Source organism: Babylonia areolata, chromosome 1, assembly GCF_041734735.1.
Source record: "Babylonia areolata isolate BAREFJ2019XMU chromosome 1, ASM4173473v1, whole genome shotgun sequence".
Lineage (NCBI taxonomy): Eukaryota > Metazoa > Mollusca > Gastropoda > Neogastropoda > Buccinidae > Babylonia > Babylonia areolata.
The window spans coordinates 53,579,093-53,604,937 of NC_134876.1; the positions used below are offsets into that span (position 1 = coordinate 53,579,093).

The window sequence follows — 25,845 nt, forward strand, 5'->3', positions numbered from 1 at the left end:
TTGCTTTTGAACTGCATGATGAACACAAGTTGATTGTATATTCCTATGGATGACAACAGTGTTTACAACATCTAATTAAAGAAATACTGAGCTCAACAATTAAATTCAACGCCCTGAATTCCAAACGCATATACACCGGTATGAAAGGACTCTCTTGTGTGCAAACTGTGCCACACCCTTTTTAGGTCACTTGAATATGGGCATGAAAGTAAGAAAAAGCCTGCAGTTTTTACATAAATCAACACAATTCATGACATAAAGATACCCCCGAAAACGGAGTGTGGCTGCCTACATGGCGGGATAAAAACGGTCATACACGTAAAAGCCATCTCGTGTACATACGGGTGAACGTGGGTGTTGCAGACCTCGAACGAAGAGGAAGACATAAAGATGCTGATGAAAGTTGATCTGTTGGATCATTTCAGTTATCTGCCCCTGTTAGCATTACTGGGATGTTCCAGTACAGATTTAGCGTAAGTGATTGTTCCCACCACTAGATGCTGCTGTGATGGTGCCTGACTCAACTGGCAAGTTCTGTTAAAATCAACTGACTTGTGTTGTTGATATTGCTGAATTGAATCTAATAGTTGCAAGATATAAGAAAAATCTAATCGCTCTTTTCTATTGTTCGTTTTTAACTCATTCTACTCCAGGTTCGAGATAACTCGTACCATGATTACTTCCCCTGCGGACCAGGTGCGAGTATTCTCATACCAACACACCATTCAAATTTCGTTCATTCTTGTTTGGGACAGCTGGCATTCTAAACTGAACCGTTTACTGATTACGGAAGCATGAAAACGAAGCTTTGGCCGATTATAACAACAATGTTTCATCGATTTTCGCTGTTTTAGTGAACCACCCTGTTTTTTTCTACAGTGGTGTCATGTAGTGCTGGTCCAGGGGGGTTGTAGCAGGCATGTAGCTGTGGGGCAGAATGAGTTAAAAGAAAAAAAACTGACTTATTATTCAGCAAATTATTGACAGGCCAGTATGAGGATCAGTGATGTCAGCGTGCGCGCGCATGTATGTATTTTTGAGTGTGTGTGTGCATGTGCGTTCTTGTAGTCAGTGACATACACGAGTGTTTGTGTGAGTGTGCTTGCACGAGCGATTCCGTTTTCCTTCTTCGTTTACATAAGACTGTTTGAAACAAAGATAACAGCACGCTGTTTTAACTCGTTATGTACATTCAACTAATTTCAGATACATCCAGAGAAAAAAAGGACTTTGAAGAAGACGGGAAAGAATATCGTTTTCTGAGTCGAGACGAAATGGAAGAGGGCATTGTCTCTCAGAGGTACGTGTGTATACAGGGAGATTCTGCTGAAAGTGCATGATAGTGCTTGTTTACATTTTTTTATCCTTTCCTTTTTGATTTAGTTGTATGTCTCTCTCTCTCTCTCTCTCTCTCTCTCTCTCTCTCTCTGTGTGTGTGTGTGTGTGTGTGTGTGTGTGTGTGTGTGTGTGTGTGTGTGTGTGTGTTATGTTTCCCTTTTCACGAGGGCAGAATGAAAACAGGCCATTTGCGCTTATTTCTTTTTTTCCCTCAATAAAAAAGATTCGTTCGTTCTCTCTCTCTTCCCTATCTTTTTCCGTCTCCCTCTCTTTCTCTCCCTCTCTCAGGTTTATACATGCACAATGCAGAGAAAGGGAAAGAGAGTGGGAGAGAGCTCAGACAGACAGATACGGATACGGATGATTTATTCAATAAGGCCAGACAGACAGAGAGACAGAAAGAGACTGACAGAGACCGACTGACAGGACAGAGAGTGAAAGGCAGACAGACATCGACGGAGAAGGAGACAGACAAACAGACAGACACAGACACAGCCACACAGAGACTGAGACAGAAAGACAGCGGTGTGAAGAAGGGAGATAATTTTGAACTGGGAACAATTGCTTTGGTGGGTTTCAGATTTGTGGAGTATTTTGAACTGGGAACAATTGATTTGGTGGGTTTCAGATTTGTGGAGTATTTTGTACTGGGAACAATTGCTTTGGTGGGTTTCAGATTTGTGGAGTAATTTGTACTGGGAACAATTGCTTTGGGGGGGTTTCAGATTTGTGGAGTATTTTGAACAGGGAACAATTGCTTTGGGGGGTTTCAGATTTGTGGAGTATGGCGAGTATCGTGGACATCTGTACGGGACCAGTTTGGAGTCCATCAAAGAGGTCATAACGTCTGGGAAGGTGTGTCTACTGGCTCCACACACACAGGTCAGTGCGCCACTCTTCCATTCTTTCTTTCTGTCTTACTTTCTTCTTCTTCTTTCTCTCTATCTTTCTTCTTCTTCTTCTTCTTTTTCGCGCTTTAATCAAGTTGTGGCCTAAGAAGAACCAGGCGGCAACCAGTGGAGGGAGACCCCAGACTTGGCGCCAGACAATGTCAGGACACCAGCAAAGTGGCCGAGGACCGTGGACTATGGAGCGCCTTGACCTACTTATGCGTCCAACGACGCGGGTTCTAAGTCATGTTCTGCTTCATCTGCAACATACACATATAGTGTCTACGTACAGAGACTACACACATTCACACAAACACAAAGACGCACGCGCGCACGCATATGTATGTATGTATCACCACCAACACTACTGCCATTGTCGTCACTGCTTCTACTCCTGTAGCTGCCGATTGAACATGGCTGCTATGACTACATCAGTTTTTGTGAAGATATATGCTTTTTCCGAAGTTATTCTCAACGATACAACTACTATGATGGCATCAAAACAACACCAGTTGCAACAAATGGTGAGAATGCTGAAGACGACCAGGTAGATACTACAATGCCGACGACGACGATGGTAAAATTAGGATCACTGCGATGACGACGATAATGGTAAAAGACCTATTCTTGTTATAATTGTTATGATGATGTGACGACGACGATGATGATGATGATGATAACACTGATGATACTGACAACGAACTGTCATTATCATGGTTGCTGTTGTGTGCACGTTTTCAGGCGTACACTGATGATACTGACAACAAACTGCCATTATCATGGTTGCTGTTGTGTTCACGTTTTCAGGCGTTAAAGTTCCTCCGGACCTACGAGCTGAAGCCGTACGTGATCTTCATCAAGTCTCCCAGCCTGGAGAAGCTGAAGGAGAGCCGGATGCCGGCCAGGGCAAGGGCCACAGAGGCTGACTCCATCCGTCCCTTCACTGTGAGTCCCCCTCAGTCTGCGTCTCACTGCTGATGTATGTGTGACAGTCTTGTCCGACTATAACCACCAGAACAGCAGAGGAGGCAACTTCTGTTCCCGACTATCTGGGCTATAATTTGATTAGAGTGGAAAATGTCTTGTCCAAGTTACATCATCCTCATTCTCTCGGACAAGAGAAATTAGGACAGTCGGCGATGGGGATGGTCACCAAAGGCCGCAGCGCTACGTATGAGCCAGTGCAATCTCGCCTTCTAGTTTGAGTCATGGTCATTCTCAAAGACTAAGCTGTAAATGGATTCCCAGAGCAGTGGGGAACCAATTGATCATACATCTCTCAGTTTGCTATTGGCCCAGCTCACGGTAAGCTTTCCTCAATCTGATGTGAGCCGATCAAGCCGGATTAAAAAAAAAGTCTGGTGTCGAGTTCAACGACCTGTTGAAAAAAAAGCCTGTGTGTGTGTGTGTGTGTGTGTGTGTGTGTGTGTGTGTGTGTGTGTGTGTGTGTGTGTGCCGTGTTTCAGGTGGAGGAACTGGAGGAGATGGCGGAATGTTCCAGAAGAATCGAGGAGCGCTACGGCCACGTGTTCGACAGCAGGATCGTCAACGACAGTCTGACGGACGCCATGACCGAACTGTTGATGGTGGCTTCCAGGCTGGAGAAGGAAGCACAATGGGTACCTGTGGGCTGGGGACAGTGATGCCACGCGTCTACCTGCCTGCCTGCCTATCTCCACCACTTCTTGCTCTACTACCCCCCCAACCCCCTCCTCCTGTCCCGGGGGGGTAAAGTCAGGCAGCATTTCCCACACGGCCAGTTTTCAACACGCTCTGTACGGAGGGGAGGAGGGTGGGGGGCATGAGGGGCATGTGACTGTGTTATTTCTCCTGCTTGGTCACCGCTACAACAGTGTAGTCGACCTGATCCTTCTGTGCTGCTGGCACACATTAATGATAGTGACTTCTGATTATTTTGCGTTGTTCAGGCACTATACCCGGAACGCAGTTCACGTACAAGCCCTTTCTGTTGGATGAGGGTCACTGTTCAATGCCTTTCCATTGGAACTATCACAGAGATGTAATTATTTAACGTTTTGATGAATACTGTTTGAGCTTTTTCTTTTTCTTTTTTTAATTAAAAAAAGGTTCGTGTTGATGTTAGTGTCTTTTGAGCTCTTTATATTTAGGTATTTGTCGCTTGGTTATATGCGAGTCTCAGAAAAAAAGACTTTGTTTGGGGGTACATGTATACTTTCTTTTCTGTGGATGCTTATATAAAAGACAATATTGGCATTCTGCATAAAAAGAATCTTTTGGAAATATATCAGCCGAGCACAGAGGTGCCCGTTCAATCATTTGCACAAAGTAGATGCATGGATTGCTCGAAATGTGAGAAAGCAGCGAGACGCTTTTTCAATCACAGGTTGCAGTGATAGTGTGAGGTGTTTCTGCTGTGAAACCTTTCCTTAACGCAATACCTTGGGAGTCCATAGATATTCGTATAATTCTTTTCTTATTGTTTTCGTTTCCTTTTGTTTTCCTTTCTTTGCTTTTTACTCTTCCCTTTTCTTTCTTTCTTTCTTTCTTTCTTGTATTTGTTTCTACATTTGTTTGTATGTTTTATTTTTGAGGATGACTGTTTTTCAGTTCCTCCTGTTCCTTCATTTTGAGAGAGGGCTGTGAAAAATGTGTGAAAACCTGCCATTGAACTGATAAAAAACAATTTACTCTTTCTTCTATCTGGGCTAAATTTGTGTTCCTGTCTCCCCCCCCCCTTCGGTAATTAACATGCTTTGTTTGTAATTCAAAATTACATCATATATATTTTCAGTTTTTCTTTCCTTAACAAGGTTGTTAACTCTGAAATTAAGTCCCGCTGGATGCTTCAGTATCGGTCGTGTCTGCTGCCAGAGTCTTCACCCTTCTTACATTAGGAAGGCTAACAGTGCTGGCGGTCAGTTTTGTTGAACAAATGTGGCATTTACAAGTACTGCGAGTGTTGTGCTGTTTGTAATTTTTATATGGAATGAAATACAAGGGATTTACAGAGCTATGCGCACTGTAAACGATACTGATGACTGCTCGGTGTAACTAGTGTGGTACTTTGTGAGAAAGGATTTCTCTATCTTGTGACAAAGTCGAAGTTCGACGTCTGCAATAATTATAATGAAATGCTCGGTTTGGTAATCATGGAAGAAAGGAACTTAAACGTGTCATTACAAACGTGTGATGGTAACACGGACATTAGCCTTTGACAATATCATGAGATACTGACTTCTGGGGTGACCAGAGGAATTTTGCAGCCAACCCTACGGCAGGCAGGAGCTGTATTCAGGTTCCATCCTATCTGTTTTTGGTGTTTGTTTTTCTTGTTTGTTTTTATGCTTTTTTTTCATGTCGTTACAGCAGTGAACTAACACCATTCACAAATTCCCCCCCCCTTCCCCCTCCGGATCCACCAAACCCCACAGTCACACATAATCATAGACTCATTTTGATGTATGCCCAGTGCCGGCAGTCCTGGAGGATCTGTTGACTTAGGGCCGCCCGCCGTGAACCCCCTGCGCCAGAGGAGGCCTTACTTTTAACGTGTCAAGTTGGTTCATGAATTGTAACTCGATAGCTAGCTGGGTAGGGTTTCTGATTCTTTCACCCGGACCACCGGTTTGATCTTAATCTCTGCCTGTCTGTCTGTGTCTGTCTCTCTGTGTGTCTCTGTGTCTATATCTCTCTCTGTCTCTCTCTGTCTCTCTGTCTCTGTCTCTGTCTCTCTCTGTCTCTCTCTCTGTCTCTCTCTCTCTCTCTCTCTCTCTCTCTCTCTCTCTCTCTCTCTCAGAACCAAGCAGCAACCGAAACCTTTCACACTGACAGGAACAGATTCTGTGAAAAAACGAAGCTCTACCCCAGGTGTTCAAGTCTTGAATCACGGGGGTTCTTTCTTGTAAGGGCAGTTCCAACTTCGCACAAGAAACTGCCCCAGTAAACTGTCCCGGGGCTGCCTTACAAAGTAGACCCTGCATAGCCGCCGGTTTGCGATGGTTAGCAAGGTTGGCACAACTTTGACACACTCAGGACATTGCTTATCTGGACCTTCCTTCCATTATTATTATTATTATTATTATTATTATTATTATTATTATTATTATCTGGACCTTCCTTCCATTATCATTATTATTGTTATTATTATTATCGTCATCATCATTACTACTACTACTACAAAACAACAACTACTACCACTACTACTGTTACTATCATCATTAATATGATAATAATGATATTATTATTATTATGACTACTACTACTACTTCTACTATTGTTATCATCATCATCAATAACAATATTGATGATGATGATATTATTATTATTATATTATTATTATTACTATTATATTATTATATCAATATATTATTATTATTATTATTATTATTCTTTGTATGTTGATGATGATGGTGATGATGATGATGATTGTTGTTGTTCTTGTTGTTGTCGTTATTTATGTTGTATCAGCGACCTGTATAGTCTGTGGTGATATGTTTGTGAACAGTTATTGTCGTGTATTAATATCTCTGCTTTTTTTTTTTTTAAATTATGAATATTCATAGTTAATTGCAATATGCGAAAATGCTATGAAAATAATATTGTGGGAGCAATGATTCAATGCTTTATACGATTCAAGCGATGTGTATGAAAATATCTTGTCTGTCTGTCACTCTGTCTGTCTGTCTGTCTGTCTGTCTGTCTGCCCCCCCCCCACACACACACGCCCCCGCGCGCGTGCGCACGCACGCACGCACGCGCACACACACACACACACACACTCGATGCATTAATATTTTTAAAACGTAACAGGGGAAAATGGGTTTCAACCCAGATATTGACTGACCAATACAAATGAAAGAAATCATACACAAGCGTGAACCTCAATATTTTCATAATCATGTGTATGTGTGTATTCCTCCATGTCAGTGCGTGTGCTCACTGTGTGTTTGCGCGCGTGTGTGCGTGTGTGTTTGTGAATGTGTGGCCGTGGGCGTGTAAGCATGTATGTAAGAGTGCATGTGTGTATGCCTGTGAGATCACTTTTGACCCTGTGTTTATTCGTGCGCGCGAGCGCGTGTGCGTATGTGTGTTAGCACGCCTACATTCGCGGGCAGGCGTGCGAGAGTGTTTGTGTGCGTACCCATGTGTCAGACCCCAATGCTTTTGCTTGAAACGGCAGACTTTCAGTGGCAGCGAAAACGAGCAACCACTTGTGTCCGTTCGAGAGGACAGTCATAGCACACAAAACACGGCAAGCGTTGGTTTTTTTTTGTCTTTGACCACAGGTTCCTGTCTATGCCTCTCACGTTGAAATCTGCCCCATGTCTCAAATGATTCTTTTTAACCTGTCCATGCCTTCCACATCGTATTCATTTCCACGCATATATCTCTTCACGTCGTTTCATATTCTGTTTGGGCGGGGCTTGGGGGTTGTTGTTTTCAAAATATTATTTCTGTTAATGGATCTTCTTTTTTTTTTTTTTTTCAAAGTGAGCACAAAAATCTTGCAAGATTTTTTTCCCGTTTGTTTACATCGCCACAATTTATTATATGTATGCTTTATTATCTTTTTTGCCCTGACAATCTGTTACTGGACGTTTAATTAAACAAAAAAGTATGTAACATCAAGGCCAATTATCAAACCGATTCTAGTTTTTGACATATCCATTTATTTGCGAAAAGCAACAACAAATACGAAAAGGCACACCCCTTTTGTGTAATTTTTTTTTTATTACACATTTTGACAGTTTTACTGGCGTCATTTCATCGATTCACTCCCAGAATTTATATTTTAGTTGGGGGCTTTTTTTTTCTCGTTAAATCCTGTTTTCAAACGGTCCTGGTATGCCTTTTTTCTTTGAAATGGCAAGATAGGCAGCTAGCACCCACATCACATCGCCCACACCCTTATCCCCCTCCCTCTTCCCTCTCCTCTCTATGTCTATATTATATATGTCTATCTATCTATCTATGTATCTCTAGTTTCTCCCTCTTCCCTTTTTTTTTGGTCATCATCAATGCCTTATAAGCAAGTGGCGATGTTATTGATTGATGTTGGTTAACTGAAAGTGCGAATGAAATCAGTGTCTGATTTTCTACCTTATAGATCATACATTGTTCTAATTAGTGGGTAATTTTCGTGTGTGTCAACTGAAAACTGAATGCATGCAGCACAGAATGAACGTTGTCAAAAATAAAAATCATGGTGAAACGTGGATGACGTTAACATTCAAACATGTCTGAAATTATTTTGTGTGTGTGTGTGTGTGTGTGTGTGTGTGTGTGTGTGTGTGTGTGTGTGTGTGTGTGTGTGTGTGTGTGTGTGTGTGTGTGTGTGTGTGCTTGAATGTGTATGTGCGTGTGTGTTGTGTATGTGTGTGTTTGAATGTGTGTGCGCGTGTGTGTATGTGTTGTGTGTGTGTGTGTGTGTGTGTGTGTGTGTGTGCGCGCGCGCGTACGCGCGCCTCTGTGTAGTACAGAAACAGAAACTGAGAAAGAAAGAATGGGAGGACCAGTACATAATGAGTTTGAGTCTACACCTAGCGAGCATAACCGTCTAAAGCAACAATGACAAAACATATAGCCACAATTCCAAATTGTATTCATTTTATTGATTCGTTTCAATCACTGGAATTTGTTGATCATCACATTTCATATAAACATACACAAGTACGTAATCACGGGAAATATTGCGGCGGACTCTACCAGCACATACAGTTCAGATCATGTGGATAATGCGTACAATAGATATACCAGTAGCACCGATGATAGCATGATAAATCAATGTAACATACACGGACATGGATGAGGATATAATGTTCGTTTGGGTTATATTAAAAACAAAAGCCAGAATTATCCGTCTGAGTCACAGCAGATTATAAAATGTTTATTCATTACGCACGTATACCCTACATGTTTTTGAATCAAAAACTGAACTGCAAAATCAAACACCAGTCTCAATTAATGATTATAGCTATATCAATAAACTGCACACATACACACAAGAAACAAATTAAATCAAGGAAAAGTGATGAGGGTGACTTAAAGAACGTAGACACCTTTATATAGATTAATTTCATAATACATAGAATAAAACCAGTCACCAATTAATAAACTCTCTCTTTCACACACACACACACACACACACACACACACACACACACACACACACACACACACACACACACACACACACACACAGAGCACACACACCACACACCGCACACACACACAAACACCACATGCACAGACGCACATACACATACATACAAACACACATACACTCTAACACACGCGCACGTCATAATACAACCTTATTATTCAAACGTGTCACAAGTCGGAATGAAATTATTTCTTCCCCAGGTAAATCTTGATGACTGGTACAAATATAGCAAAATTCAACATGTTGCAAATCGTTTCATGATAACAAAGATATCGCCTACCTACTTTGGCAACACGCACGAACACACACACAAAAAAATCGATAAACAGGTTTGAAATGTTCAAACACGGGGTTGTGTGAAATTGAAGTCCACTGACAGTATTGATGTCTTTCATCAGTTGACGTTTCCTTAAAAACATGTATGTCAGCATTATTTGCTGTTGTATATCAGCCATTACATATCAGCTTTTGTTATAAATAATAATAAAGAAGAAACCTTCGTGATCATTACCGTCAATTTTCACCCGTCACCTTTAAAACGTTATGATCAAACCACGACCTTTTTGTGGTGGGCAGGTTCTCTCATTTGCTTTCCTACTGAATGCAGTTGTGGCCTGGTGGATAGACCGCTTGACAACGAAAAGAGGATTCAGGTTCAAGTCCCATGAAAATCAGCATCGTGCTCTCTCTCCTCTCCTCACCAAACTTTGATCGCTGGTCATGGAATTTTACCTCAAACGGTAAGCATAGTCCCTCGCACCCAAAACAACCAATGGTAGAAAAATCTGAGCAAAATTCTGCAGGGAATATTAATCAGTTTCTAGCGGCCATGAGGGCAAAACTGATTTACATACATTCGTAGTAATGATTGTACAGGTTACAATTTGCATTGGTTAGGCAAAATGTTTTTCCAAAATTATCTTTATCTGATTTATAGAACTGTACGATTGAAACAGCGCAGTTACGCCTACAAACAACAGTGAACTATATTTACAATCAGGGTACGTTGCAATAGTACACATATTTTGAATAATACTACATCTGAGCAAGACTGACTGAAGAGGTTGAGGGAGACAGAACGAAACACACACAACAAAAGATGTACCTGAAAAGACATAGATGGGAAAAGGGAGAAAAAGAATCAATGAAGGGAAGACAGACAAAACAACAACTACTACCACTACATAAAAAACCCGAAAACATTTGAGCTGTAGAAAAAAATTCCAGTTTTTTTGTCACGAAAACTTGTAAAATGTACCCAAATAGTGATTTTCCGGTTGGCCTTCGATTACAAGCTGTGAGTTCCTGGCGTCTTTTATGATGTCAGTTCAGACAGGAATTCAAAGGTTTCCAGGGAATGGAGCAAATTGTGAAGACATATTTTATATGGCCATTTTTGTTAAGGTCACTAATTGTGTGATTTGTGAAAACGGTTCACATTTTTTTAATGGAAATTTCATAAACCCATTGATCAGAATGAGCAGATATAATTCAAATGTCCGTGCGTATGACCAGAATGATTCAGACTGGCGTACATATATAACTATCAGCGATATTCTTTCTTTTTTTCTCTTTTTTTTTACATCCACGTGGTAAAAGAACCCAAATCAAGATTATCTCGGTGGCAGTTATCAATTGTAGTCAAGAAGCACTGAAATCAGAAAGTTATCTCAGAACGTTATGTGTTTACATTGAGATTTTTTGCGATAAATTCTTTTCATTCCGTTAAATAAATTTGCGTCCTAGCCCAGTCCAATGCGGGCTTCCACTTTGCTAGACATCATTGTCTATGATAATTATATGCAGTCGCCAAGCGGTTGTTCCATGTATGTCCTCTTCTTTTAAAAACATAACAACACAAACACTGGAAAAAGAAGAAGAAGAAGAAGAAGAAGAAGAAGAAGAAGAGAAGAAGAAGAAGAAGAAGAAGAAGAAGAAGAAAGGAAGAAGAAAAAGAAGAAGAAGAAGAAGAAGAAGAAAGGAAGAAGAAGAAGAAAGAAGAAGAAAGGGGAGGGAACGGCGGACATGATGAGTCGATGGAAACAGACAATAATGGAGGAGAAAACAGAGGATCGAGACAGCTAGCTGGCCAAACAGAAACAAATATGCTGGAACTAAAAACATGCCAGTTCAGACAGGGCAAACAATATCAGGTAGGTTGAACATGATTAGCATATGCATACACAATATCAACCAGCATAAGCGATACTTGTATGGATACATGAAAACATTTCTGTGGTGATATATTGACAACATCGAATATGACGTAAGTATGACTAGATAACAACATGACAAGAAAGACTATGTTCCTTTACTCTGAGTAAAGCACATTCGCTGGAAATGCCACGAAAATACAGAAACAAACAAAAGTAATGGAAGACACTTTAGATTTTCGTCACGAACAAGAGCCATGGTATCATCAAATGACGTCATAAAATCAAATCCTGACTTCATCATGTAGATCATCAATAAATGCGAATGAGATGGAGGTTTAATCATGTCCATTTCCTTCCCTTCCCTCAATCATTTCGTTGTAGTCGTGCTGTCTGATCAAAACCCGGTTGTCAGAGAGACAGACAAAAGCTTGGATGTCACACCAGGGCTGTGGGTATTCGTGGCAGCACAGAGGCGCCAGCTTCTGCTCTCCACTCGGAGATAATGTTCGAAATGTTAGTTTGCAATCTGTATCGAAGTTAACACTCGGCTTATATCACAGATTGACATAAGTTTACATTTGGGTCAACAGCAAAGTGAAAGCTGTATTATCAATGGTTTCTCCAGTCAATGGGAAACCATTTACAGCTTAGTCTTTTCTGAAGGACTATGACTCTCAAAGTAGGAGGCAAAATTGCACTGGCTCTTAGTGCTGCAGCCTTGTGGGCTAGTTGGCCTTTGGGAACCATCCCAACGCCGATTGTCCTAAAACCCTCTTGTCCAAGAGAGTGGGGATGTACTTGGGCAAGACACTCTCCACTATAATCAAATTCTAGCCCAAATAGTCGGAACAGCAGTTGCCTCCTCTGCTGTTCTGATGGTCATAGTCGGACACGACTGACTATCATATATATCGAAGTTGTGTGTTCACTGGGGAAAAACAAAACAAAAAATAAAACAAAACGAAACAAAAAAACCGCCCGTTACTGAATTTCATTGGCTATTGTAGCTGTTCGGGTAATAAGAGGATAAATCAGACTGCCCTTGCATGAATAACCCGTATCTTATGTCCCACTTTGACCGAACAGACGACATTCGGTTACGAAAGATGAGCAGAGACCCAAATCTGACGAGCAGGACGACCTTATCGCTTTGATTTCTGTGGTTCATTTTCAAAGGCAGTGGGCCAATCGCCTCGGATGGAAGCATAATATACCTGCCTTTCTTTGTGTATGGTCAACAGACGATAGAGGGTCAGAGTGATGTTACAGTACAGCTGTGACCAAGCATTGTCCTGTTTAATGCAGGGCGTTGCCGTCTTTGTGTGCTGTTTGCAATCTGATTCCAGCCTTCTTTTTCGTTGTGTGCCGCTGGGATGGAGAGGGGGATGGGGAGACGCACATGAAATCAGAGAGAGAAAGAGACAGCGAGAGACAGAGAGAGAGAGAGAATTCATTAACTCCTCTTTCTCTACAGGTGAAAGCACTCACAGACATACTGGTATACAATGTGGGCTGGAATGGCCCTCAGCGGTCGGCTGGGCTTCAAGCAACACGATTTGATTTCGGCTCCAATAATATCATTACAAATCCGCACAACAGTATAATTCCTCTGAACCCACAACAAAAGACACACGGAGTACGCACATTATAAGCAGTATTTTCAGATTACACAGAATAAACAGTATCTTTATACTTGAGCTCCGTGTTCAGAAAAGCAGGTCAACTGAACAAAAGCCAAAACAAAATAATCACAGTAGGATCGTGTGGGAACAGACAGGGCTGTGTGTAAGAGCTACCTCTCTTTCTGTCATAGTCGGAGATGAGAAAATTACCTCTCAGGACAGAACATTCATGGTCTGCTTTGCATTTTTGTTGCTGAACTAGTTGAGGAATGGCCGTCTATTCGATGGCTTATTCAGTGTCCATTTGGATCAAAGGTTTCTTCTAAGACATAGCCACTGTTGACCTGATCTGATACAACTACTAACTTTGGGACTTCATGTATGTAAACCTAAATTCTTTTCAGTTGCCTTTTTTGTTGACAGATTGGACCTCTTTTACACCCCAAACAGATTTTAATGCCAGCAGTAGTAATCGTAGTGCCAATAATTATGAATTCAGTTACCAAGATAGCCTAACTGGGTTTTGAATATAGGTGTTCGGTGGTTTTTGCATGTGAGTGAAAGGATCAGTGTATGTCTGTTCTGTTTGCGTGCGTGGAAAACATTGACATACGTTGATACATCTATAAACATTACTAGATTGGTGGATGGAGAGAGAGAGAGAGAGAGAGAGAGAGAGAGAGAGAGAGAGAGAGAGAGAGAGAGAGAGAGAGAGAGAGAGAGAGAGAGAGAGAGAGAGATGTCCAAATGACTTGTTTCTTCGACAATTTAACCTGCAATGCTTTACACACAACACAGAAGATCAAGTAGTAGTATCTTGCTGTGCTGTGCATTTGAGTCTGTCACTTTGAGAAACAGACAATGATATACCTTCCGTGTTGAGCTCCAGACGCCGTCCCCAAAAGTCTGTGGTGTGCATAATGCATTGAACATTACAGTCAGATCCTTACCAGTTTGAGATCCCGATAGGTTCTCTTACAAAACAAAGCCTGTGCATCATGCAATGCAGAGAGCATCAGAACATGCCTCGTCGGACGTAGAATGCGATGCTCTCGACATCATAATATACCATGTATGCATAATGAAGTGCACAGGAAATGAAAACCTGCCGTGAGTACATGCACTGGTCTGTACAAAAGACAGGGAGCTGTTGGTATCATAATACAGGAAAGTCAGTCCAGATACAGACACTGAAGGTGGCCCTGGTCTGTTGCTGTGATTATCAGAAAGACGTGGTCTCCGAACTCTCTTGCGATTTCCCCTCACTGCCCTTCCCTCCCTGAGAGACAGAGGCCCTTATCAACTGTCCGGGGGAGTCCCGGGAGAAGCTGTCCTGAGCTCTGGAGTCCTGGGGGTCCCCGGCTGTGGTGGCGTGGACCTCGGCCTGTGTGGTAGGGGTGGAGGTGACCTGATAGCTGAAGACATGTCCGTCCTCCCTGTCCGACAGCACGGTGGTGGCCGTGGACGGTGGGATCGACACCACGTCCTCTTCCCGGAAACTAGCCGTCTCGGAGTTGGGCTCGGAGTCTTCAGGACCCTTGCTGCTGTCCCTCTCCGCCGCTTTCTCCTCGCCCACCCTGAGCACGTCCTGCATCTCGATCCTTTCATACAGGCCGGTTGGGGAGGTCTGAGGGGTGGCCACCTCCTTCACCTCGCTGAGGATGTCGAGGGAGGAGCGGTGACCGGCGAAGCTGCCCCGGGAGGTGGGTCGGGAGTCCCTGGGCAGACTGAGGTCCGAGCGCCTCATCAGCGCGCTGGTCGTGTCGGCACTGGACGCCCAGGTGAACTTCCTCTTCAGGTTCAGGGTGTTCCGAGCTGCCCGACAGACAGAGGGTCAATATGCCGACCAACCGTGTCATCTTTAAAAAAAAAAAATTACTTCCATTTTTTTTTGGAGATAGCAAGCTAATCTTTTAATGTGAATGAAAGGTACGCATACACAATAAGTGGTAAGAACTATAATATCATCCCGTTCCATGCTATAATTAATTTATAATTTTTTTTATTATTCCTCTGCCCATTCCACCTAAATACGCTTTGTTCTCCTCTCTATCCAAGTTGCAGCACTGAAAAACACACGCACGCACAACACAGACACAGACACACACGCACAACACAAACACACACACACCCACACCCACCCACCCACCCGACTCCGTGGGAGCGACGATGTTCAGGAAGGTGCCCATCCTGTGGATGAACACATACACACAGACGCGCGCGCGCGCGCGCACACACACACACACACACACACACACACACACCATACTCAATCGTCCACCCGCGCGCGCGCGCACACACACACACACACACACACACACACACACACACACACACACACATACACACACACAAACACACTAACCCCAGCCACCACACCTCACACACCCCTCCACACAACCACACACAACCCACACACGGGCATCGCAAACGTAACCCACCATCCTCCTCACTGATGGTGTTGAGGGAGCTCCGGGACTGGGACAGAACTCCCCTGACCATGGACAGCCAGGGGTCCTTCTGCAAGGTGTCCGTGCTGCTCTGCTGAGAGCCTCCCTGGGAGCTCCTCCCCGCCACCCTGCTCTGCATGCTCTGCCACTTGTGGGCCTTCAGCAGCACGTTGGACTTCTCCGAGGACTTTTCGATGGCCTCAATGGCTCTCTGTGTCTTCCGCTTCTTCCTGGAGCTGTTGCGACGTCCTCCTTTGCCACTGCTGTGGTCACTGACTCTTTCCTGTGAGGGAGGGGACAGACAGAAAGGGGGGAATAGAAAGAGAGAGAGCGGGAGTGACAGAAAGAAGAAGGGGAGAGAGGCAGGACAGCGTATGATAATCAACAAACACGAACAACAACTGATCGATCGTTAGAGAGAGACAAAGAGAGGTAAAATTAAGGAGGGGGAGAGAGACAGTATGAGAATCAGACTGACATGGAAAGAAAGAGAGAGAAAACAGAACGATAACCACTGAATTACAAAAAAATATGTTATCAATATACTAATTGCTCCAATCAAACAGCAATCAGACAGCAATGGTCCCGTATGCAGCGTGCACTTAGTGCACGTTAAAATCCACGGCAACAAAAGGGTTGTCCCAGGTAAAATTCGATAGACAGAAAACCAAATACACCTGCAGGCTGAAAAAGTGGGTTTCATCTCAGGTTAAATATTCCACAGCCTTTTACACAATCGGGGCTGTGAATCCATACACTCTGTGTCCAGGAATCGGTATAGGAAGGCAGGGCCCAATCTTCTCCTTCCTCCGCTAAATGTAACATTCCCTAACCGAAGGCAGGTACCCAAATCACACCTGGGTGGAGTCAGGAAATTTAGAGTAAAGTGCCTTTCTCCCAAGGACACAACACCCTCCCGAAAAAATGGCCTCGAACCCTGATCACTGGTGAACACTGGATCAGAAGTCCGAAGACTCCGCCACGGCGCCTCTTTGTATTGTTTTATTATATTACTCTTTTCTTGTCACGACACAACAGATTTCTCTGTGTGAAATTCGGGCTGCTCTCCCCAGGGAGAGCGCGTCGCTACACTGAGAGCGCCACCCATTTTTTTCTCCCTGTCTGCAATTTTATTTGTTTTCCTATCGAAGTAGATTTTTCTGCAGAATTTAGCCAGGGACAACCTTTTTGTTGCCGTGGGTTCTTTTACGTGCGCTAAATGCAAAACTGCATACGGGACCTCGGTTTATCTTTTCATCCGAATGACTAGCGTCCAGACCACCACTCAAGATCTAGTGGAGGGGGAGAAAATACTGGCGATTGTGGAATTCGAACCAGTGCACTCAGATTCTCTCGCTTCCTATGTGGAAGCGTTACCTCTAGGCCGTCACACCAGTTTGAACAAAAAGTTCGTTCGCTCGTTCTTTTTTTTTTTTTTTTTTTTTCAATGCCCTCTGCAGGAACCTCCCTCCTACCTGTCTCAGATCCTTGGCCAGCTTCAGGTACCGCTCCATCAGGCGGCTGGCCAGGTTGGACCCCTTCTGTTCCGCGGGCCGGCCCCGTTTCTTGGTTAGCCTCATCACGTTGCGTCGCCGGCCCATGCGCGGACTCTCATCCGCCGTACTGCTGCTGTCGCCGTTGCTCGTCTCCATCGACGTGCTGGTGATGTCCGACCGGGCGTCGTCGTCGTCGTCGCCGAAGTTCTGCATCTGTCGGACCAGCTCCAGTTTGTCGGACACGGCCATGGCGGCCATTTCCTGCTGGTTCAGTTTCATGCAGTTCACCTGGATCGTGACAATGGATCGTTGTTATCTTTTGGACAAATTGTGTAGCTTGTCGCTGCGCGCGGGGTGATCAATCAGGGATAAAAACAAACAAACAAACCAAAAAAAGAACCCGTACCGAAAATATGAAAAGGGTATCAAATTTCAGGATATCCCGAAAAAAGGTGTTTCCGATTTTAGTGTGAATGGCACAGGACAAAACTAGAACAAAAAAAAGAGCTGTATAAAAACGTGTTTGGAGAGTCACGTTTGGTCATACTCTGAAATGTTCATTTCCGTTTTCATCAAGGGAGATGATAGTGGTTCGTTTTTGTGGGTGAATCCATCTTATATGCCACATGATATTTCTCAAAATATGATGCACAAAAACTCTCTCTCTCTCTCACACACACACACACACACACACACACACACACACACACACACACACACACACACACACACACACACACACACACACACACACAAAACTCTCTCTCTCACACACACACATACACACACACACACACACACACACACACACACACACACACAACTCCCCTCAACACACACACCCACACACACACACACACACACCTCCCCTGCTCCCCACCCCACCCCCCAACACACACACAACCCCCTCCCCCACCCACCCACATACCTCCGTGGAAGCGACGATGTGCAGGAAGGTGCCCATTCTGTGGAAGAACATGGCCAGGAACTGGATGGCCAAGGCCACCCCGAAGATGGCCATGAAGAGGAGGGATATGGGCTCCAGAGTCAGGTTCTTGCCCTCGTCGTTCACACACTGTAGGGGGATTGCCAGGCCGTTCCCGTCGTTGGCGGCGTTGGTGTACTGAAGGGCGGCGACGATGACGATGAAGAGGGCGTTGAGGAGGAAGAACATGAGGCTCATCTTGTTCCGCAGCTGCTTCAGGTCCTCCTCCAGCTTCTGCTGGCGCGCGGGGTCGTTCTGCAGCGGGTAGAGGTAGCGCGCGATGAGCTCGCGCCAGAACTTGGACTCCTCCGTGCCCAGGTAACGCACCTTGCCGGCGCCCAGCTCCCCGTCCATCATCCAAGGGGGGGAGAACTCGCCCTCGTAGTTGCTGTTGTTGTTGGCCCTGCCCAGTTCTTGGAACAGCGGGTTCACTGATGGTGGGAGGAGAGAAAAAGTCAATGTTTGGAAAAAGTGTGAACATCTTCTTAGTAGTAGTCGTAGTAGTAGTGGTAGAAGCAGGAGCAGCAGCAGCAGCAGCAGTAGTATCATTATCATTACAAAGCCTGACTATTATTCAGCTGTGATGATAACGGTGGAGATGACGTCGGTGATAAAAAACCAACTGTTCTGGTGATGATGATGATGGTGATTAAGCTATATCGATGGAGCGCTTCAATCTTGTTTTGGTACAGTTGCTGGTATATATGAATACACACACACACGCGCGCACACGCCCATACGCAAGCACACACACACACACACACACACACACACACACACACACACACACACACATTCTCTTTCCCTCCCGAGAAATTAAGAATACTTACATTTCACAGAATCGCCTTCACCTGTTCCGGACAGCTTGGGTTCCATCGGAGAAAGCTGTTTGATTGATTCACTTTGCCTGCGTTGAAATACAAAGCACGAATTAATCATGCTGTTCGACAGATTGATTTTACTTGCACTAGAACATTTCGGAGCATGACTAACCGTAGGCCTGTATATTGTTACAACGTGCTGACTAATTATTGGTATCATCTAACACATATGTAAGTGAAGGAAGCCACTGGCAACTTGATACAGTTCACTTAAATGCATGCTGAGAAAATATTTATCTGTGCACTGATGAAAAAACAACAACAAACAAACCATACAAAAAACCCACAAAAACACACACAAAAAATCAGACATACTATATTATATGTGGTCACGCATATGCATTCATTTGCAACGAAGAACAGACGAGTAACAACATTCACATCGAGAACAAGACAAAACAAGACAGTACAACGTAAAACCTGAGCGACTAAGCATTCACACAAGCAAATCAGAGCAGATACAACATATCAATTAATACAGCTACACTCGCTCAGCGCTGCCCTAAAAAGCATTATTAACTTCTGATCTAAAATTTTAAAAAACACACACAAAACACACCATCAAATAGACATTATTTCAAGAAACAAGTATTTAAACAATTATGCATCCATTAGTCCATGCGACTCTCTATCCAGTCTTAGTATTTGTAGACACCAATAAACATGTTTCCCATTTCCTAAGGACTGCAAATGCAACAAAAAGCAAAATTTCAGACCACGCAGCAATTACGATGACAAATAAACAAACAAAACAAACAAACAAACACATAAACAAATAAATGAAATAAAAACCCATTGATTACAAGAAGAAATAATTATATGAAAGGGAAAAAAATCAAATAAGAGAATAGATCGAACACCTAAACAAACAAAAAACGCTCAAAGTTTACATTTCTGCTGTCTCCGCCTCTTCCGTCAACGAAGGCAGACGGGAACCGCCAGACAGACTTCCGGCGCCGCCATCTCTCTTATTTCCCGCCATGCTCCGCTCCAGCTGGTCCAGTTTCTCCAAGATGGCCGCCATCTTCAGGGACGTCTTGTCCTCCACGGGACGCGGGCAGCACAGGCAGCGGAAGAGGTTGCCGCAGGAAAACCCATAATCGCTGTCCTCTTCTTCGGTGTGCGAACCTTCGGACCGCCCCACCATGAAGAGGTTGAGCAGTTGCTGGAAGCGCGTGGGTTTTCCCACGTTCTTTTTCCGACCTTGACCTTCAGACGGCGGTGCCGGCGTCAGGGTCTGGATGACAAAAAGGAAAAAAAAAAAAATTAGGTGTGGTTGTTCGGTAGTAGTTTGTTGGTGTTCATCCGGTGGTGGTGGTGGTGGTGGTGGTGGTGGTGTGTGTGTGTGTGTGTGTGTGAGGGGGTGGTGTTTGTTGCTTGTGTATGGTGGGGAACAATCGATTGTATAGTACGGTCCCAGTTTTATCATTTGAGCCCACAGCACACTCATCTCTGATTAAATGCCGGCCACTGGCCACTGGCCAGAAATGCTCTACTTCTGATGGGGCTCCTACCCGCGTTCTCCAAATCGTCAATTCACTTCACCACGACGGCTGCTTGAATCTTGAAATCCTGTGTGAGTATGTCTGCATGTGCGGATGAAGTGCATGAATGTGTGTGTCATATATATATATATATATATATATATATATATATAAACGTGTGTGTGTGTGTGTGTGTGTGTGTGTGTGTGTGTGTGTTACTTTGTGTGAATGTGCGTCGACGTGCATGCACACGAAAATACACGTAATGTTTCTTTGTCGAATGCACTGACCTCTCGTGTTCCCCAGGAGACGACGTTGAGGTTGCAGATGGAGTAGATCATGAGAAGCATGGACATGGCTGGGATGGCCAGCAGGTAGAGCAGCCCGTGGAACAGGCAGTAGAACTCCATGGGGTGCATGATGGCCGACACCACGAACACGCCTACCACGAAGATCATGAATATGGTGGTTGGCGCGCAGATGCCGTCCTTCTTCATCTCCAGGATGAGGCCCACTATCACCACCATCATCAGCAGGGCGTAGCCGATGGACATGACGCCCGCCAGGGCCAGCTGTGGACGACCACAGACATCCGGTGGGTATCGTTTGCTTATCATATCGTTCGTGTCGTGTCGTGTCGTGTTGTGTCGTATCGTATATCGTATATCGTATCGTGTCGTGTCGTGTCGTGTCGTGTCGTGTCGTGTTGTGTCGTATCGTATATCGTATATCATATCGTGTTGTGTCGTGTCGTGTCGTGTCGTATTGTGTCGTATCGAATAGTTTCGTGTCGTATCGTACCGTAAAGTTTCGTATCAAATAGTGTCGTATCGTATAGTGTAGTATCGTGTCGTGTCGCGTCGCGTCGCGTCGTGTCTATCGTGTCGCGTCGCGTCGTGTCTATCGTGTCGTATCGTGTCGTATCGTGTCGTGTCGCGTCGTATCGTGTCGTGCAGGAAAGGCTTCATTAATTCACAGTAAAAAATTATACACTTGACTGTAACATCATGGAAAACAAATGCACGTGATATTGGAGGAATATCTAGTCCACAATGAAGCAGAGAATAGTCTCAAAATGATGTGTTTAGCTGTTACATCACTAAAAAAAAAAGTCATGTTGAGGTCACCCACCTGTATCTTAGACCTGGCGGTAAGACAGACGACGAGGAAGAGGATGACGGGGACGAGGTTGATGAAGAGTGCCTGCACGAGAGGAGGAAGTTTGCTTCAAAGTTTGATGAATATTGTCAATTCTAAAATGATTTAGTAACAAGGTAGGAGAGAAGGTGAACGGGGAGTCATGTTGTGAGGTGGTGGAAACACGATACATGGAGGGTGGAATCAATCAAAAATGAATATTTGAATTATACATGAATTATACAGAAGTACAAATTAAGAAGAATGCTAAATGGACTTCGGTAAAGGGGGAAATCGTTGATTTAACAAGAGAAACAAACAAACAAACAAAATAATGAAAGTAGAAAAGTCAAAAACATCAATGTTCCCAGTGACTATCGATAACACACGTTCGTGCAGGTAAAGATTCATTAATTAACTCACGGTCAAAAATGATATGCTGAGCTGCACTAAAAGAATTGCACTTGATATCAGGGCAATATTGAGTCTGAGTGAAACGTTCGTGCATAAATACAGGTGAGGCTTCATTAACTCACGGTCAAAATTGACATGCTGAGCTGCACTAAAAAAGACTGCACTTGATAGTTGGGCAATATTGAGTCTGAGAGAAAAGTTCCTGCATAAAAATTAATACAGGTAAGGGTTCATTAACTCACAGTCAAAAATGATATGCATAACTGTAAACATCACTAAAACAACAGCATTTGATATCAAAGCAATAATTTGCCCGTAATGAATGAAATAAGTCGAAAAACTAAACTTAAAACAGGTCCCGAATCGGACCAAAGTTTCAAAAAAGTGCCTGCATGAGTGCACCAAAGTGTAAAGTCACCAAAACCAAATGCACTTGATAACTGGGACAATACTTAGTCCGCAATGAAGTGGATGACAATCACGAAATTACAACTAAAAACTGGTCTCAATTATACACAAGTACAAATTAAGAAGAATGCTGAATGGACTTCGGTAAAGGGGAGAGAGTCTGAGAGAAGAATGAGTACAGGATAGGCTTCATTAACTCAGAGTAAGAAATGCTATGCTTTGTCGCCTCCACATGATAACACGGGATATTTTAGTCTCTAATGATTAAAATACTAGTCTGGGAATGATATGATCAATTGTAACATCGCTAAAAACAAATCCACGTGATGTTAGGGCAATATTCAGTCAGCAATGAACGAGACTAACAGTATCAAAATTAAACTTAATCTAAACAGGTCTGCGAATGGGATCTAAAGTATGCGAGAAAGACCTGCATGAGATCGATCTGCTGGAAGGCGGTGTTGAGGGCGCCCACGATGAGGAGGAAGATGGTGCCGGGGGTCAGCATTGAGGACATGAACAGCAACAGCTGGTAGGCCATGTACAGCACCGACATGTTCTCGTTGATCTTGATCATCATCCGCCAGCTCTGGACAATCACAGGCACCGCACAAGTCAACCAACACGGATAGAGAGAAAAAAACGAGAAGAGAAAAATAGTTTCGTTTTTAATTTCCAGTCAAACTTGGGAGAAAGGGCGAGAGTGGGATTCGAATCCACATCCTCACGGACTTTCTATATTGGCAGCTGAGCGTCTTAACCACCTTCCTCCTTGTGGAGATGGACACTTACAGTTTATGAACACAGAGGGAAAAATCCCGAGAGATAACCATTAGGATGAGATTTCATGTTTAATATTTTTGTGTCTAGCAACTGTCCACGTTTGTTTTGCCGCACCTGGTGCAAGTTCTCTCACTGAGCTAATAAAGCTCTTCATATCTTATCTTCCCAAGATGGGTTAATCAACAAGCCAAATTTTACACACTAGCACAGTCTACCCTAGGCAGACAAAACTACAACTGTCTAATCTCTCCCTAATCTCAAGCCCCTAACAAGCCAAATTTTACAATCTACCACAAGACTACCCGAGGCACACAGATCTACATTCATCAATTTCCTCTCTAACCTCCTAAACTACCACCAGACTACCCGAGGCATACAAATCTACATTCATCAGTTTCCTCCCTAACAACCTAAACTACCACCAGACTACCCGAGGCAGACAGATCTACATTCATCAGTTTCCTCTCTAACCTCCCAAACTACCACCAGACTACCCGAGGCATACAAATCTACATTCACCAAATCCCTCACAAGCTCCCAGCCCCTCTCCCGCCCCACCCTCGTGTCCATCTCCATGAGGAGGAAGGTGGCAGAATGGTAAAGACGCTTAACTGCCAATATAGAGAGTCCGTGAGGTTGTTGGTTCGATTCCCGCTATCTCCATTTCTCCCAAATTTGACTGGAAAATCAAACTGAGTGTCTAGTCTTTCGGTTGAGACGATCAACCGAGGTCCCGTGTGCAGCACGCACTTGGCGCACTAAAAAAGAACCCATGGCAACAAAAGTAATGTCCTCAAGCATAATTATGCAAAAAGAAATCCACTTTGATAGGTACACAAACATATAAGCATGCACTAAAGACTTGACAAGCGCATTGGGTTATACTACTGTCAGGCATCTACCTAACAGCAGATGTGGAAAAGCGTATATAGATATGCCCGAACGCAGTGACGCCTCCTTAAGAGAAAGTGAAACTGAAACCATTCCCCCCACCCACACCCCCGCCTCCGCCCCTTGTCCCTACCTGCAGCAGGTCCATGATGTTGGCCATGGTGGAAGGGGACCAGCGCCTCCGCTGGTTGAAGAACTCCTCGAAGCCTTCCGGGGCATAGGTCAGGGCGTCGGCTGCGGCACAGTACTCCACGCGGTAACCCTGCTGCAGCAGCAGTGTGCACAGCCACCGGTCCTCGCCTGCAACAGTCACACTACAAGTCAGGGGGAATGAGTGATGGCCTAGAGGTAACGCGTCCGCCGAGGAAGAGAGAATCTCAGCGCACTGGTTCGGTAATCCCGGCACAGTCGCCAGTATTTTCTCCCCCTCCACTTGACATTGAGTGGTGGTCTGGACGTTAGTCAATCGGAAGAGACGATAAACCGAGGTTCCGTGTGCAGCATGCATTTAGCGCACGTAAAAGAACCCACGCCAACAATGGGGTTGTTCCTGGCAAAAATCTACAGAAAAAAATCCACTTCGATAGGAAAACTGGGAAATGCAGCCCGAATTTCAAACAGAGAAAAATCTGTTGTGACAAAAAGAACATTACAATACTATACAATACTATACAATACTATACAATACAGTAATGATAATAACAATGATAATTATAATATAATAATGGTTGTGGCGTACCCTGATCGTACTGTACGTAATGTCTGGCCTGGGTGGACAGAGTGGCGTACTTCCTCATCACGTTGTCATCCATCAGTGAGGACGCCCTGAACAGGGAGAAACATCCGGGGCTGCACAACACGCAGCCAATCATGTGCTCCGTTGCTTTCTGCAGCCAATGGGAGACGGCGTACTCGAACTTCTGGTACCACACCATGGGACCTTCACACAAATACATGATGAAGACTTTTTAGAATTGAAACACGTATATAATGTTGTGGAAAGGGAACCAGTGTCATCCGATATAGTCTACTTTGTTTGACTAAACGAACACTTGATGCCGTGAACATAAAAAACGGTGTTTAATGGATCACTTTCCTGTCATTATTATTCACTTGAAACGATCTCCCTCTTTTGATGAGTCAAAGCCCTGCACTAAGCTCTTTCAAGTCTGGCATTAAAACCTACATCTTTCCAAAGAAGCCCCTCCCTCCACTTTTCTGTCCACATTTGCTCCATGTATGTACGCGACGCAATACAATACAATACGGTGCTGTACAGGTGTCTTTAAGAAGTAAAGCAGTATGTCACGGTGCTATACACAAGTAAAGCACACAGTGTGTCACGATGCTCTACACTTAAGTAAAGCAGTGTGTTGTGGCAGGCAGTGTCACGATGCTCTACACATATAAAGCAATGTGTCACGGTGCTCTGCGCAATGAAGCAGTGTGTGATGGTGTTCTACATGAAGTAAAGCAGTGTTGTGCCAGGAGGAAGGTGGCAGAATGGTTGAGACGCCCAGCTGCCAATACAGAGAGTCCGTGAGGGTGAGGGTTCGAATCCCGCTCTCGCCCTTTCTCCCAAGTTTGACTGGAAAAATCAAACTGAGAGTCTAGTCTTTCGGATGAGACGATAAACCGAGGTCCCGTGTGCAGCACGCATTTGGCGCACTGAAAAAGAACCCAAGGCAACGAGAGTGTTGTCCTCTGGCAAAATTCTGTTAAAAAAAAAATCCACTCTCATAGGTACAAAAATATATAAGTATCCA

The 25,845-nt window shown here is 44.0% G+C and overlaps 2 protein-coding genes across 2 annotated transcripts in view; one reads left to right on the forward strand and one right to left on the reverse strand.

Annotated features, from left to right (window-relative positions):
- Positions 1-5,632, forward strand: part of LOC143292615 (MAGUK p55 subfamily member 7-like) — a 93,233-nt gene extending 87,601 nt beyond the window's left edge. Inside the window, exons 16-19 of the mRNA XM_076603076.1 lie at positions 1,207-1,300; positions 2,112-2,220; positions 3,036-3,173; positions 3,695-5,632. Coding sequence (XP_076459191.1) covers positions 1,207-1,300; positions 2,112-2,220; positions 3,036-3,173; positions 3,695-3,871 — 518 coding nt within the window. The 3' untranslated portion in view covers positions 3,872-5,632. The remainder of the gene's footprint in view (positions 1-1,206; positions 1,301-2,111; positions 2,221-3,035; positions 3,174-3,694) is intronic.
- Positions 5,633-13,952: 8,320 nt separating this feature from the next.
- Positions 13,953-25,845, reverse strand: part of LOC143292621 (chitin synthase chs-2-like) — a 50,050-nt gene continuing 38,157 nt past the window's right edge. The window contains exons 14-24 of the mRNA XM_076603088.1: positions 24,819-25,019; positions 24,213-24,379; positions 22,836-22,994; positions 21,578-21,649; positions 20,737-21,018; positions 19,853-20,199; positions 18,912-18,988; positions 18,025-18,512; positions 17,076-17,384; positions 15,592-15,883; positions 13,953-14,965 (exon numbers count right to left, since the gene is read on the reverse strand). Of these exons, the coding sequence (XP_076459203.1) occupies positions 14,373-14,965; positions 15,592-15,883; positions 17,076-17,384; positions 18,025-18,512; positions 18,912-18,988; positions 19,853-20,199; positions 20,737-21,018; positions 21,578-21,649; positions 22,836-22,994; positions 24,213-24,379; positions 24,819-25,019 (2,987 nt within the window). The 3' untranslated portion in view covers positions 13,953-14,372. The remainder of the gene's footprint in view (positions 14,966-15,591; positions 15,884-17,075; positions 17,385-18,024; positions 18,513-18,911; positions 18,989-19,852; positions 20,200-20,736; positions 21,019-21,577; positions 21,650-22,835; positions 22,995-24,212; positions 24,380-24,818; positions 25,020-25,845) is intronic.